The sequence below is a fragment of the Alligator mississippiensis genome, chromosome 16 (assembly GCF_030867095.1).
Source record: "Alligator mississippiensis isolate rAllMis1 chromosome 16, rAllMis1, whole genome shotgun sequence".
NCBI lineage: Eukaryota > Metazoa > Chordata > Crocodylia > Alligatoridae > Alligator > Alligator mississippiensis.
The window spans coordinates 31,122,304-31,137,052 of NC_081839.1; the positions used below are offsets into that span (position 1 = coordinate 31,122,304).

At 65.2% G+C, this 14,749-nt stretch overlaps 1 protein-coding gene across 4 annotated transcripts; it reads left to right on the plus strand.

Moving 5' to 3' along the window:
* Nucleotides 1-1,984: 1,984 nt before the first annotated feature.
* On the plus strand, nucleotides 1,985-13,953 carry MCAM (melanoma cell adhesion molecule). Of its 4 annotated transcripts, XM_059720034.1 has the most exons (17): nucleotides 1,985-2,094; nucleotides 4,851-4,978; nucleotides 5,209-5,419; nucleotides 5,530-5,600; nucleotides 5,739-5,826; nucleotides 6,115-6,294; nucleotides 6,562-6,689; nucleotides 6,830-7,001; nucleotides 7,155-7,276; nucleotides 7,388-7,529; nucleotides 7,714-7,835; nucleotides 7,968-8,106; nucleotides 8,646-8,696; nucleotides 8,902-8,919; nucleotides 10,646-10,787; nucleotides 11,251-11,368; nucleotides 12,408-13,953. In XM_059720034.1, the coding sequence occupies exons 1-17, from the start codon at nucleotides 2,049-2,051 to the stop codon at nucleotides 12,435-12,437; spliced, it is 1,908 nt and encodes a 635-aa protein (XP_059576017.1). In that variant the 5' UTR covers nucleotides 1,985-2,048; the 3' UTR covers nucleotides 12,438-13,953. The 4 variants fall into 4 exon arrangements, with proteins under 4 accessions (XP_059576017.1, XP_059576020.1, XP_059576018.1 ...); XM_059720037.1 differs by lacking the exon at nucleotides 11,251-11,368; XM_059720035.1 differs by lacking the exon at nucleotides 8,902-8,919 and having other exon boundaries at nucleotides 10,643-10,787.
* Nucleotides 13,954-14,749: the final 796 nt, after the last annotated feature.

Below are 14,749 nucleotides of genomic sequence, written 5' to 3' on the forward strand. Positions count from 1 at the left end.
CACAGTTGAAAAAGGAGCAGGGGTGGCAGCAAGCCAGGACAGGAACCCAGGCGTCCTAGCCAATACGCTGCTGGTGCAGATAGGTTTGTTACAGCTTTTCAGCAGGTCTTATCTGCCCGGGCCCTGCAGGCTGCTGCGGGACAATTATCGCAGGCAGGGGCTTAAATGCAGGGAAAATAAATCACCCAAGGAGGGAACTCAGCTTGGGCAGCAGCTGAGGCCTGGGTCATCGGTGCTGGATAAGGGCAGCTGCTGCTGCAGTCAGAGGCCTGGGTGGGTGCTGGGCATTCTCCCCACCCCTTCCCAGAGCCCGCATGCAACAGCTGCGTGGGGCTGCAGCCGGCTTTGTGCTGCTTTCACACCAGCCGTGCAGGCTGGGAGGGGGCAGGGCCCTGTGCTCCGCGTTTCCAATCGGGAATCCGTGCATCCTGGGTTAGCACAACTGGGAGAGCTGGGCGTGGGCGGCTGGGGCTGGGGTAGGGCCCTCCCCTCCACCATGCCCCACAGCACAGGGACTGCAGCTGCTTTTGCTTGGATTGTCAAGCCCCAAGTCTCCCAGCACAGAGCCCTGTTGGCTTGATCCCCTAGGGCAGCTCAGCTCAGCTCCCCGGCCTGGCCCACCTGCGTCCTAGGGATGCTGGATCCCCCCCATGCAGCAATGTCTCAGAAAAGGCAGATCTCCAGCTGTAGCCTCCAGACACGGATCTCCCATGCCAGGCAGGGGGACGGGGCCCAGACCCCAGCTGTGGGCATCTCTGCATCTCCGCAGGTGCTACCAAGTTGGCTCAAGCCAAGATGTCCCTGTGCCCCAGGGAGGAGCTGGGTGCATGGATGAACGTTTCATCGCAGACAGGGAAGGAAAGGGCCTGATTTAAGGGTGGGAGGTACGGCCCAGCAAAGAGGGCTAGGTGGCTGCAGGAAGGGGTGCGAGGGACACGCTGGCTCCATCCACCACCCCGCTGTGGGCAGCGCCATATGGAGGATAGCGGCCTCCTCCCACTGGCGCTAGCCCCATCTGCAGAAGCCCAGCTGATGAGCCAGGGCAATCACTGCAACAGCCCCAAAGCCACTGGCTCTGGGATACTTCAGAGCAGATGGAGCAAGCCTCTGGCTGCGGGTCGGGGGAGATGGCCCTCTGCCACCCTGTGCTGCCACATGCTAGCAGGCTGCGGGCACGGACAACAGGGCATTCCTACCGTGTCCTCATTGCCCTGCCAGTTGGTGCCCCAGGGACCTGCCCGGCTCCGGTGCCAGGTGTCTGCAGCGACAGACCCATGCAGCCGCGCGGGGCCAGGCTGGCTGCAGCGCTCCAGGCTCGAAGGCAATGAGGATCCTGGTAATAGAGTTACGTGACATCGGACCTGGCTCAGCCTTTGCAGCAGGGTTTGAGTTATGGGACTCCCGGCAGGCTGGACCAGGGTGGGGTTACACAGAGAGGCCTGGCAGCCATGGGCACTGCCGTGGGCAGGAAACTGCTGCGGGCAGGCCAGCACAAGGCACCACAGGAGGAAGCAAGGTGCCCTGAGTTGATAACAGGGGCTTGTTGGGGGCACGCTGAGACCTGGTGCCCCCGGCTTCAGGGTCCCAGCCCCATGCAGGCCTCAGGGCTTTGCTGGTTGCCCCCACCCCGCTTTCTGCTGCGTGTCCGGGAGGGTTTAAGCCTCCCCCAGAGGCGCTGGGTGCGCGTGCCGATGCTCCTGCTGCCACCCAAGCTGCAGGGTCTTGCCCCTCCGCTCAGGGTCACACGGATACTCCCCCCCCCAGCTCAGATGGGGGTGGATGGGGCAGGGGCACGGGTCTCCAGCGCTCCGCTGGCCCCCTGGCACAGTCAGGTGTGCCCGTGCCCCAGTGCCCGTGCAACCCCCGCACAACACCGGGGCCAGCCCCGGCACCGCGGGGCCGCCGCCCGGTGCCTGGCGGAGGGTGCGGGCGGGGGGCAGCCCCCGGGTGCGGGGCGGGGATGCTCGGGCCCCGCCCGCCCGCCCCCGTGACGTCAGCCCGGCGCGGGTCCGGCCGCTCCGCTCCGCCGCATTGTGCGGGCGCGGACCATGGCTGCGCGCGGGCTCCTGCTGCTGCTGCTGCCGCTGCTGCGCGGTGAGTGCGGGGCGCTGCGCTGCGGGCCGGGCCGGGGGCGGCGGGTCTCCCGGGGGTCCCCGCCCCGCCGCCCGCTGCCTTCTATGGAGCTGCTCCTGGCCTCGCCGCCTCCTGCTTTTTATATCCCGGCTCCCTTCCCAGGCGGCTCCATCGCGTTCCCACGGCCCCGGCCGGGCAGGGGCGGCGCGGGGCGGGGCGGGGCGGGAAGGGGGTCCTGCTTGCGGGGCCTCTCCTCCCCGCGGGCTGCGGCAGGGGCGGCGGGGCGCGCAGGTGCCTGGGGCTGGCTGAGCCGCGGGCACGGGGGGCGCAGGGCGGAGGTGGTAGGGGGGGATGCAGCCACATCTGGTGCCCCGCAGCCCGGGGAGCGCCCCGCGCAGCGGTGCGGGGTGCCCGAGCGGTGCCCGCGCGCGCAGGGTGGCGGGCGCTGCCTGTGCCCTCCCGCCGGAGCGCAGAAAGCCGAGCTTTGTTCTGCGCCGCGCCAGCTGCGGCCGGACGTGCCAGCCCCGCGGCAGGCCCCGGCACGCGCCTCGCCCCGGCCCCAGGGCCACCCTCTGCCCAGGCCGGGGTGCTGGGGGCCACCTGGCTGGCTGCCCCCTCTCCGGGGACCCCGCAGCCCGTGCTCCTGCCCTGTGCCCTGCAGCTCCCTTTGTTGGCGGGGAGGCAGCAGGTCACTGGGGAAGGGGGTGTTCTCACTGTACAGTGCCACCTCCCCAGCCCCTGGCCCCCCGTGCCAGGGCTGGTCCTCTTCCAGGGCGGGAGCTCCCAGGGGCCGATGGCTGCAGCCAAGAGCAGACGCAGCCCCTGCCACGTGCTGCCGGCCGGGGGGCAGTGCCAGCACGCCCCCCCCCCCCCCCGCGTGCGAGGCACGCGTCTCTGCCAGGCCTGGGGAGCGGGCACAGCCCAGGCAGTGCCAGGTCCTTTTGTGCCTTGCCTCGACAGCCGGGTCCCTCCCCCGACCTGTGCCCGGCTCTGCCCCGGCCTGCCCGCCAGCGGCTGTGGCCCCAGGGAGCAGGGCCGGTTGCAGGGCCCCCTGCCCTGAGGAGGGCCCGGAAGCCCAGGGCTGAATGCACGGGGCCAGGCCTGGCACGTCTCCAACCATCGTGGAGGAGGCGGTGGGGGCAGGGGCTTGTGGTAGCCCCCGGCCCGTGGGCGCCGTGAGAATGGGCTCTGTGTTCCCAGCAGCCCCGGCCTTGCCCCCTGCCCCGGCTCGGAAAGTCCCCAGAGCTCCACGGAGCTGGCCGCGGCTTCAATGCCGGCATTGTGTCCCCCGGCTACCCCTCCGGCAGGCCCTGGAGAGGGCTACGGCTGCCCTGCGTCGAGCCCAGGGCTCCTGCTCCCAGCGCCCCCACTCCAGGAAACCCAGCTCCCACCCCCGCCCCACTGAAGGGGGCTCTGGACGATGCCCCTCACCTAGGCCTGCCCCTGCCCGTCCTGCGGCTGCCCCCCGACAAAGGCACGTTCTTCGCTGGCACGGCAGCAGATGCCCAGGATTCCTGGGCTCTGAGCTCAGGCCGGAGCTGGCGTCAGCACCGGGGCATGGGGGGCAAGGCACAGCGGGGAAGGCACACGCGTCCTCAGGTCCTGGCAGCCAAGGCAGCGCCTTCCTGCCCTCCCCACTTCCCGCAATTTCCCTCCCTGGGGCTGCGGGCGGTGCCTGTGTCACCAGAGAGGCTGGAGCAGGGGTTGGCACTGCCCAAGCCCTACCTGGGCCCATCTCAGGGTCTGCCAGGCCTGCCCTGGCACACGTGTGGTCGGGTGGATGCCCCGGAGGCTGCAGCACCATGGCCAGTCACCCCCTGGGGTGGCCCTAGCTCTGCCCCTGCCTCCTGCGGCCACGGCACAGCTCCTGGGGCTGCGTCCATCCATCCAGCCGGGTGCCAGGAATGTGGCACCCCTCGGCTTCACGCACTGGCTCCCCTGTCTGTGCCCTGCTCGGGATGGGTGTGTGTCCGTGCCACCTTGTTTACAGCTTGGCTCTGCTGCCTGCCCCATTCCCCGGCTCCCGTCAGTGGGGGATCAATGCACCGCTCCATCTCCGCTGGCCTGGAGCGGGGCCAGGGGCTCCATTACTGCAGCTGCCCGCGTCTCCAGTGCTGCCCGGGCAGGCTGTGCTGCGGCTCCATGTCCTTGCCGGGCAGACAAGTCCGGGGGATGTGCCCAAGGTCACATGGGGCATCAGTCAATGGCAGAGCGAGGCACAGCAGCCAGGACTCCCCTGGCTCTGAACAGGCCGTGGCACCACCTCCATGGGGTGGGGGATGGGACCCCTGCCCGGCTCACGGCCAGTTGTGATGGGTGGATCTGTGTGGCCTTGGGGCTTGGTGGGGGTGGGGGTAGCGGCTGGGTGGGGGCAGAAGCAGGACCTGGCGTGGGGACCAGTCTCTGCCCCCTGTTAGTGGTGCCTGTGACTACCCCCCTGCCACCCTCAAGGTGGGTCATGGGGGGGTGGGGCGACATCAGTGTGGGAGCATCACATGTGCATGTGCACATGCAGCCTGTTGTCCTTGGCACCCCTGGCAGGGTTATGCTTGGGGAGGTGGGGAAGGGCAGCTGGCTGCACTCAGGGTCTGGCAGTGCCACTGGGCATCCCCCGGGGCAGAGGCGGGGGTACTGGGTGCAGCTGTGCCCACTGCTGGTGCCCCTGCCTGGCTGCAGTGATCCTGCCCCTCCCAGGCCCACGACGAGCACGCAGCCTGCCCCCCTCCACCCCCCACGGGTGCCTCCAACCCCTGCCCCTCCTTCGCTGTGTCCCACAGGGTATGCTAGCAAGGTGGAGGTGTCCATGCCCAGTGTGGTGGAGGTGGACCTGGGCCACACGGCCATGCTCCCCTGCAGTTTCTTCATCCTCCCAGACAGCAACATCACCTACATCCACTGGTCTTATGTGAGCACCGGGCAGGGCAATGGGGGCAGGGGGCACTAACAGAGGGGGCACTGGTGGGCTGGGGATATGCAGTGGGAAGGGGCAGTGATGCGAGCAGGAGGGTCCCTGGGCTGGGGGGGCATGGCCCTGGCACTGCCGGTCTTGCCCCCTGTGGTCGGGGCCTTGTTGGTCCCGAGCCTGTGGCCGCTGGGCAGAGGTGGCAGTGACGGCAGGTCTGTCTTCTGTGGCAGATCACCCGCAGCAGCCGCATCAGGATCTACTCCTGGGTGCAAGGCAAGGAGTTCGTGGAGGACTCGCCCTACGTGGGCCGTGTGAGCATGGATGACACCTTCACCCTGGCCATCACCCAAACCACGCTGCAGGATGCCCGTGTCTTTGTGTGCCAGGTCGGGGCAGGCAGCCTGGGCGTGGGCGAGAACCGCACCGAGCTCCGTGTCTACAGTGAGTGGCTCTGGGGCCGGCTGGAGGGAGGGGAGCTCAGGGGGGCAAGCAGGGGGTTTGGCTTTCCCTTCCCCAGCACTCACCACTACCGGGCACGCGCTCTCTTCCAGAGGCCCCGGAGCCTCCTGAAATCCATGCGAATGAAGCCGGTATCTCTGTGGGCACTAGAGAGAGCCAAGAGGTGAGCGGGCAGGGTGGGGGCTGGGCTGGGCCAAAGCCAGGGAGAGAAGTTGGCAGGGGTGGGGGCACTGCTGGGGGAAGATCGCAGCTTCCAAGGGTGCCAGGGGAGGGGGCTGCCCAGTGCTGTTTGTGGCTGCAGATCGCCGAGTGCGTCGTCCGCAACAGCTTCCCGGGGCCCAATATCACGTGGCTGAAGGATGGGCACCGCCTGCACCCGGAGGACGACAGTGAGTGGTGGGCATTGGGGGCTGCCCCGGGGAACATGGGAGGCAGGAGCTGGGCAGCACCGGCACCGAGAGTGCTCAGGGGCACCGTGCCTGGCATCAGCAGTGCGGGCCAGGTCCAGCGAGGAGTGGGATGTGCAGACCATGCTGGGCACTGCAGTGAGGAAGTTTGCAGCCATCCTGCCTGGGGGTTTGTGCTCCGAGCTGGGGCTTGGGGGGGTCTCCGGGGCTGCAGCAGGCAGCTGCCCCGTGCCCCACGCTCACCCTGCCCCACTACCCCCATCCCGGCAGAGGTGAAAATCATGGACACGCGGACGCAGGAGGCCAGTGGGCTCTTTACCGCCAGAAGCCGGCTCCTTGCCCACGTCACCCGCCAGGACCGCCATGCCTACTTCCAGTGCCAGGCCCACTACCTCCTCTCGGGGGGGGACCGCCAGGCTCAGTCGCCCAAGGTCCAAGTCCACATCTTTTGTGAGTTGGGGTCTGTCTGGGGCTGGCACAGTTTGGAGCTGGGCTAGGGGTACAGGGCAGGAAGGGAGCGGGGCAGGGCTCCTATCCCTGGCAGGGCACAGCAGGCAGCAGTCATGGAGCCACGAGGCAGTGCTACGCCAGCAGCATGGTCCGCATGCCCCAGCTCGGGGCAGCTGCCTGCGATCCCCCCCCCCCAGCTCTGCTAGGGTGCCCCGGCTTGCAGAGCTGACTGAGAAGGGGCCCCTCCTGTCTCCTGTGCCCCCCCAGACCCCACGGAGAACGTGAGCCTGGTCATCGACGCCCCGCGCCCGCAGGTGAAGGAGGGCGACCACGTCACGCTGCACTGCCAGGGTGACGGGAACCCACCACCCGAATACTCCTTCTTCCGAGTGCAGGTGGGTGCAGGCAGATGGGGACTCGGGGGTTGGATGGGGTTGCCAGGGCTGTGCCCATGTGCCTGTGGGCTGGGGGAGGGCTCTGGGCCAGGGTCCCTCCAGCACCGCCTGACCAGGCCGTGGCTTCTGCCATACCCCAGAACAACACAGCGACAGGGGAGGAGGAGGAGCATGAGCTGTTGGGCAAGGTAGACAAAGGTGTGCTGAGCCTGGGCAAGGTGCACAAGGAGTACACTGGTCACTACCGCTGCAAGGGCCTGGACCTGGACACCATGGAGACCTTGACGGCCGACGCCGAGCTTGTCGTGAACTGTAAGGAGTGCACAGGGCATTCTGCACTGGCCCTGCTCCCTGGAGCCAGGACTGGGCTGGGGGTGGTGGCTGAGGACAGCCCCTCTAGGACACTGCCCAGAGTCCAGGTGCCCATGGGCAGGGCCTGGCAACTCATACTCACTCTCTTCCCAGATATCGAGGGGCTGAAGGTGACAAAGGAGTCACCTGAGCCAGTGTTGGAGGGGCACAATCTCACCCTGACCTGTGAGGCGCGAGGCTCCCGGCCTCTGGCCTTCCACTGGCACAAAGACAAGGCGAGGCCCCTTCCTGCGCCCTCCCCGTGGCTGGGGGCTGCCCCTGTGGGGTGGGGGTAGGGCACCACAGCCCCCACCCCTGTGTTAGCCTGCCCCTGTCTCCCTCCGCAGAAGGGGAAAGCGCTGGGCTCCGGGCCGCAGCTGCAGCTCAGCAACGTCATGCGGGAGGCTGCGGGCAACTACATCTGCGAGGTCACCATGCCCGGCGTGCAGGGGCTGTCCCGCAACAAGCAGGCGCTCGTCGTGGTTTACGGTAAGGGCCAGACTCGCCCTAGGCTCTGCCAGCCACAGAGCCAGGCTGCTTGTGCTGCCTTGCCGAGCCGGGAGGAAGAAAAGCAGAGGGACGGCTGCCGCGGCATCGGTACTCCCATCTTAGTTACGGCCGCAGACAGAGGACCAGTGCCCGATGCCACCTGACCAACTCCATCCCCCCACAGGAAAGCCGCAGGTGAGCGTGGAGGAGCCAGGGGTGCCCGTGCAGGAGAATGAGCTGGTGACCCTGACATGCATAGCCTTGGCGCAGCCTGAGCCCTCCATCACCTGGAGCGCCAACGGGACGGTGAGGCCTGGCGCAGGGACGGGACGGGGATCTCTCCGGTGTTGGGGCCTGCCCGTCCTGGGGACGGCGAGCCAGGCCAGGCCCAGCTGGGGCCACGTGGACACCCCTCGCTCTCACTGTCCCCCCTTGCAGGTCCAAAACCGCACGGAGAACTACAGCGTGGTCAGCAACCTGACGGTGCAGGTCACCAGCAAACTGATGCGCTCGGGCATCAACTGCACGGCCACCAACTACCTGGGCGTGGTCACACACCACATCCACCTGGAGCGCAGTGAGTGGCCCAACGTGGGCCTCGGGGCTCCCCAAACCTGCTCTCACTGTCTCTTCAAAGCAAAGGCAGTGACTTTCTCCGTCGGGTTCATGTCGAGAGCTGGCCCTGCAAAAAGCTCACATCCTTCCTCCAGCCCTTCCATGGGGATTAGTTACCTAGCTGCTGCATGCAGTGGCCTTGGGAGCCCACAAAGGTCAAGAGCCAACAGCCCCGGCCCCCACACACCAACCGGCCTGGATGCCCGTGCTGGGCACTCTGCCGTCTGCTCAGAAACAGCCTGAGCATGGGGTCTCGCTGGACTGTCCACAAGGCCTCGTCTGTGGGGCCCTCGGGCTGCACCCACGTCCCACTTCCTTGGCAGAAGGACGTGCCGCAGCCCTGGCACCATGCTTGCAAGTGCAGCTATTTGCATCTCCCCTCACCCTGGGGAGGGCATTTTGTTCAACCCCCGTGGCCGCACTCTGAAGGGTTTTCTCCAGGCCACAGTCTCTTGGCACCCATCTGCCACCTCTCTGAGCTTGCACCTTGTCTCGTTACAGGGATGACGCCAACGACACCAACAACGACAGCGCCCGCAGGCAACACGACCAGTAAGTGCTGCCACTGCCATCGTGGCCCCAGGGCGGTCGCACGGAGACCAGCGCTCCTCCCCGGAGGGAGGCGAGGGGAGGGAAGGAAGGGGGTGACCCTACAGTGGTCCCCAGGGGATCGGGGAGGAAACAGCAGGGCAGCTGCCACTGGCTCAGCCCTTTCCTGTGCTCAGCTCTCTCTCTCCATCCTTTAATGCTGGCCCAGTGGAGACCATCAAGAAAGGTCAGTGACTGGATGCACCACCGGCTCCCGCTGGCTTCCCTGCAAGCCCCTTTCCCTCCCCTGCTCCTCCACCCGCAGGGCCCAGTCCTCCCCTCTGCCTGGGGCAGGGTCTTGTCTTTGGCAGCCCCCCACTGCAGACCCTTCTCGGTCTCTGCTGTGAGCACCCACAGCCAGTGGGAGGCTGGGATCGGCACTCAGGCAGTGCTGGGGATGCCCACTCCCCAGCTCCCCCCTGTGCCCTGCCAGTCCCTGGAGGGAGCCCCTAGCCCCAGCTTTGGGGCCCAGGAACTCCTGCCCCGCCCCAGGTGATGAGAGCTGGGGCTGGGAGCGCCACGGAGCAGGGCTTACCATCAGGTTCCTGCACCCCAGGCCACGTCCTAGTCGCAGCGGGTGTTACAGCCCCGAGTAGTGGGGAAAGGAGGGGGGAAGCACCTTCAGCAAGAAGATGAGATGGATGCACCCTCAGCAAGTCTGCAGATGACACCCAGCTGAGGGGAGTAGTAGATACACTGGAAGGGAGGGCTAGGATTGAGAGAGACCTTGACAGATTGGAGGATTGGGCCAAAAGCAATCTCATGAGGTTCAACAAAGACAAGTGCAAAGTCCTGCACTTAGGACAGAGCAATCCCATGCACCGGGACAGGCTGGGGGCTGACTGGTTGGGCAGCAGCTCTGCAGAAAAGGACCTGGGGGTGACAGTGGGCAGTATGCTGAATATGAGCCAGCAGTGTGCCCTTGGTGCCAAGAAGGCTAACGGCATCCTGGGCTGCACTGGTAGGAGTGTTGCCAGGAGGTCAAGGGAAGTGATTCTTCCCCTCTGTTCAGCACTGGCGAGGCCAAATCTGGAGTCCTGTGTCCAGTTTTGGGCCCTCCACTACAGAAAGGACGTGGACAAATGATTTGGGGGCTGGGGCACATGCCTGGTGAAGAGAGGCTGAGGGAACTGGGCTTTTTTAGTCTGCAGAAGGGAAGACCGAGGGGGGATTGAATAGCAGCCTTCAGCTCCCTGCAGGGTGGGTCCAAAGAGGATGGAGCTGGGCTGCTCTCAGTGGGGACAGATGGGAGGACAAGGAGCAATGGACTCAAGTTGCAGCAAGGGGGGTTTAAGTTGGATATTAGGAAAAACCACACTAGAAGGGTGGTGAAGCACTGGGACAGGCTTCCCAGAGAGGTGGTGCAGTCTCCATCCTTAGAAGTTTTTAAAGACCTGGGTAGACAAAACCTTGGCTGGGATGATGTAGTTGGGGCTGGTCCTGCCTTGAGCAGGGGGTTGGGCTGGATGTGACTCCTGAGATCCCTTCCCACCCTCGTGCTGTATGATTCTAAGCCCCTGTGGCCCCTGGTCAGACCTGACTTTGGTCTTTGCAGCATCTCCCCCCTCTCCTCCCCCCAGTTCCTTCAGCCTCTGGCCCGTGCACCTTTGCTCCCCAGATGCAGTTCTCTGTGCTCGTGCCCACTGTCTGCTTGGGGCCCTGGGCAGGGTCGGTTAGGTCCACGTGGGTTGAAGAGCACATCCATGCAAACAATGTGCATCACCCTGGGAAGCAGGGCAGAGCCAGGCACACACCCCAGAGCTCCATAATGCTGAACGCTAGCCCAGCTCGCCCAGGCATGTCCTGCTGCAGCCCAAGTGTAGCTAAGCCATGCTGGGAGGGCCCCCGCATGTATCTCTCAGCTGCCCCAGGGGTTGCTCTGTCCCATAACTATCCCCGCCTCTCGTCAGCAGAGCAGAAGCCCCGGGAGAGCAAGGGCGTGATCATCGTGGCCGTCATCGTGTGCATCCTGGTGCTGGCCGTGCTGGGCGCCGTCCTCTACTTCCTGCACAAGAAGGGCAAGATCCCGTGCGGCCGCACCGGGAAGCAGGACATGTAAGCACCGCCCTGCCCCTCCCCACCCGCACCCCAGGGCTTGGCTCGTGGTGCACCCACCATCCACGCTACCCATCTCATTGCATTCGCCTGCGCGCTTCCCTGCCCCAACCGCCCTCAGCAGCGCTAGGCAGCTTCGGGGCTGGGACCGAGAGCTTCCGGCTGCAGGGAGCTTAGGGAAAAGAGCCCCCAGCACGGGACCTGCCCCACTGCCTCCAGCTCCTGCCCGCGGAGGTTGCGTGCAGAATAGCCGGGATGCCCAGGCAGTGCCCAGGTCCCCCACAGCTCCAGCCTGCACAGCCTCCCGGGACGGACCAGAAAAGCTGAGCACTCCAACCCCAGCCCCTCTCCCTGCAGGGAGGAGCCCGAGGGCCTGGCCCCTCACTGCACCGCCTGCCGGTGCTGGCATCTGTCCACTATGTCTCAAAGCTGTCCCCTCCCTCCCCCTCCCCCTCCCCCCCAGCACCAAGCCTGATGCCCGTAAAGACGAGGTTGTAGTTGAAGTTAAGTCAGATAAGCTTCCTGAAGAGGCGGGGCTGCTGCAGGCCACCAACGGCGACCAGAAACCTGCTGGGGACCAGGTAGGCTTGAACGCTGCGCGTGTGCCCACTGGCCGCCTGGCAGCCTCTTCTCACCACCTCCCCGTGCATGGGCCAGCGTCCACTGCGCTAGAGGAGGGGCGCGGGAACGACAGGCTCAGGCACAGCCCCAGGCACTGGATTAGGGAGTCAGCGCAGCCGCTGGGTTTCCACCTGCAATGCGCTACCCTGTCTCCTGCCCCGGCGTGGGAACACGGCTGCTCTGTGCGTGCACAGCTCCCCAGGTGCCCTGCTCTGGCCTTGCAGAGCTGACCCCCGCCAGGAACATCCCCCCAGGCTGTCCCAGCTGAGGCTGGGAGATCTGGGATGGGCCTGGTACCCTGCCTTCACCCCTCCCAGAGCAACGTTACTCAGCCATTCCCTCCTGCGTGGACACCAGGAGACCAGCTTACTGCTCTGACCCGTACCTGGGGTCACCAAAGAGCTGGCATGCTGCTGTGTCCAGGCGTCCCCGTAGCGGTAGTGCTCCTGCAGCAGGGCTGCAGGGCACACGCTCAGTCTGTCCCCTTCCCTTTGTTCACTCTTCCAGCCCCTTTCCTTACCTTTCCTTTCCTCCATCTCTGCGCCCCTCGTGTTGCCACGGGGGGTGATCCCAGGGTGGGGGGGTCACTGCAGCCTCCCATCGGGTCTGTGGTGAGGCAGGCGAGCTGCCAGGCCTACGCGCGCTCTCACGCTCTTGCTCCACGCAGCAGCTGCCCCATTCAAGCCTGCCCCACGCGCCTTGCCGCACGCTTCCCAGCCGCTGCAGGGTCCCTGCCAGTGCATCTTCGCCCCCCCACGCTGCCCGGCTCTGAGCCAGACCAGCGGGAACGGTCTCTCACTGCTTGGGGGTAGGAGGTGGCTAGAGGGGAGCGTGCACTCGGCCCTGCCACGCTCCGCCACCCCACGATACCCGCCTGGTACCGCTTGTACATGCTGCGAGCAGAAGTCCGTCCGTGCCGGGGGCTCCGCGATGGCTGGTCGCGGCTGCACCCTGCCCTCTGCGCTCTGCTAACCTCCGTTTCTTTCTGATGGATCCAAGGGCGAGAAATACATCGATCTGAGACACTAGTGAGGCAGCTGCAGAGTGCTTTCCCCTCCAGACTTTCCCCGCTCCTGGATCGCCGCCTCCCACCCCTGCTCCAGCCCCCCGGGAGCGTGGCCAGAGCCCGATGCATCCCAGCGCCCAGACTGCCCCGCAGGGACGAGCCCTCACTGCTCCGGCCAAGGATTTGACCGATGGCAGAAGAGCCGCAGCGCACCTGGACTTGCTCACCCCTCCGGGGGCCAAAGATGGCCCCGCTGGCCTGAGGAGGGAGCACCTAATGCCCAGCACAGTTGTGGGGAAGGAGCAGATGCCTTTCACCCACCGCTTGCAGTAGGTGAGCCCCCCTCACCCCTTCAGGCAGGCTCAGAGCGGAGGGCTGCTTCGCCAATCGAAGCCCCTCAAAGAGACGAACAACCCCCTCGATGAGCAGGCTCAGGTCAGTCCCTGGCGCTCGGACGCGGGGCGGATCCCAGCTGGGGCCATCATGCCCGAATCGCGAGTTCCCGCAGCGCTCCCTCCGACTGCTCTCGTCCCGTCAGGCTCAGACTCGGCAGCTCCTGCCGGTGAAACGCAGGGGTGGTTTCCCCGTCCCCGCCTCCCCCAGCGATCCCCTTGAAAACGGAGCTGAAAGGACACGGGCGGGAGCTCTGGGCCATTCCATGCACGGAGGCTTCAGGAGAGGTTGGGTATAACGATGCTTTAGCACAAGGCAACGGCTGCTGGTCCCACTGCAGCACTGCTGGGCTGAGAGGCTGGCCCGTCTCCCTGCAGACTTGGGGGTGCGCGGTGGCTGGCAGAGACAGCTGGGTCTGAAATCAAGGAGGTGCGTGGTTCCTTGAAGTCCCTTAGTGCTTCTTACAGGGCTCCAAGGGGCTTTTTTTTTTAACATCCATCCCTGGGTTGAGCTCTCCATCACAGGCCCGCTTTCTGGCCAGGCAGATGGGGGCCCACACATGGCTAAGAAGGGAAACTGGCCGACCCGAGCTCCTTCCCGAAACCCTGAACTGGTGCTACATAACCCTGGTACCAAATAGAGTGAACCCGCCGCCTTAACATATACCGCCGTGGCTTCAGGTGCCCAGCAGCTCCCCGGGAGAGCGCGCCAGGGCCAGACCCCTCCTCCCCTGCCCATCCTAAGGGGTGAGCCCCTCACTTTCCCATCCCAGCCCTAGAGCAGTGAACCGAGTTGTAGGACTCCTCGAAGCACACCCCTGTCTGCTGCTCCCCGGCAGTGCCTTCCCCAGCCTCCACCACTTCAGCAAACAGCCTTACCGTAACACTGGGCAAGCGTGCACTGCTCCTGTCCTAAGCACCTGCTCCCCTCCGTGGCTAGCGGGACCCTCCACCGGCGCAGAGCCAACCAGCCCCTGCCCGAAAGGGCGCACTGTACTCACGAGCTAGCCCAGTCCGGGACGCAGCAGCAGCAGCTTTGGTTTATATATATATTTTTGTTGGGTCATGTGTAAATTTAAGAGTTTGTTTGATATTTGCAGGGGGTTTTTTTTTATATCTGTGAAAATAAAAAGCCTAACGACTTCCAGGGCTGCCGGCACTGTGTTTTCTTTAGCAGGGGGGAACGGGGTGGTGGGGGCAAGGCAGGCAGGAGCATATTGGGCAGCTTGGCAGAAGGGCATGTGGTTTCATCTAGCTGTGGTCATGCTCCCGTGCCCACGCCCCCAACACGGGACATCCGCTCTGGTTTCCCACCAAATAACTGTGGTTGAGGACCTGTAAGAGCTCTGCAGCTGCTGGAGAAGCAGCCAGGGAGCGAGTGCTTTAAGGGAAGGCTTTTGAACAGCCACCCCGCTTGCTGCAGAGGGTCACAAGCGTCACCTGCCACCAAGCCTCTAGCCACAGGCATCCCACAAGGATGCTGTCCCTTGCATGCCTGCTTCCCAGACTGCCAGTGGCCAAAAAGCCCCTTCCAGCATCTTCTCCACCAGTGGCTTATCCTCCAATGGATGGCTAAATAGGAGAGATCTCCCTGCAGCAGATCTCTCCTGCCAGCGCTCATCTACCCTGGTACTCTGCTTCAACAGCACATATTCAGAGCCGCTCGCCGCACATAGCAACATGTGTCCGAGCTGCAAGTCTGTCGATCCCAGATTAGCCTTATCAGCCATCTTTGGCCCCACAGATAAGACAATCGTCTTCGCCTGCGAGGGCTTGCTGATGGTGATGATGGTATCCAGGGGTCTGGATTTCTGTTTTGACGCTGTCCCTCATCCTGTGTGACTCCAGGCCCCTTACTCCCCCTTTCCTTACCCTCCTTGGTGAAGACACTGGGAGACTGCCACCACGACAGCGCTGCCGCCACTAAGTACTGGGTACCAAAA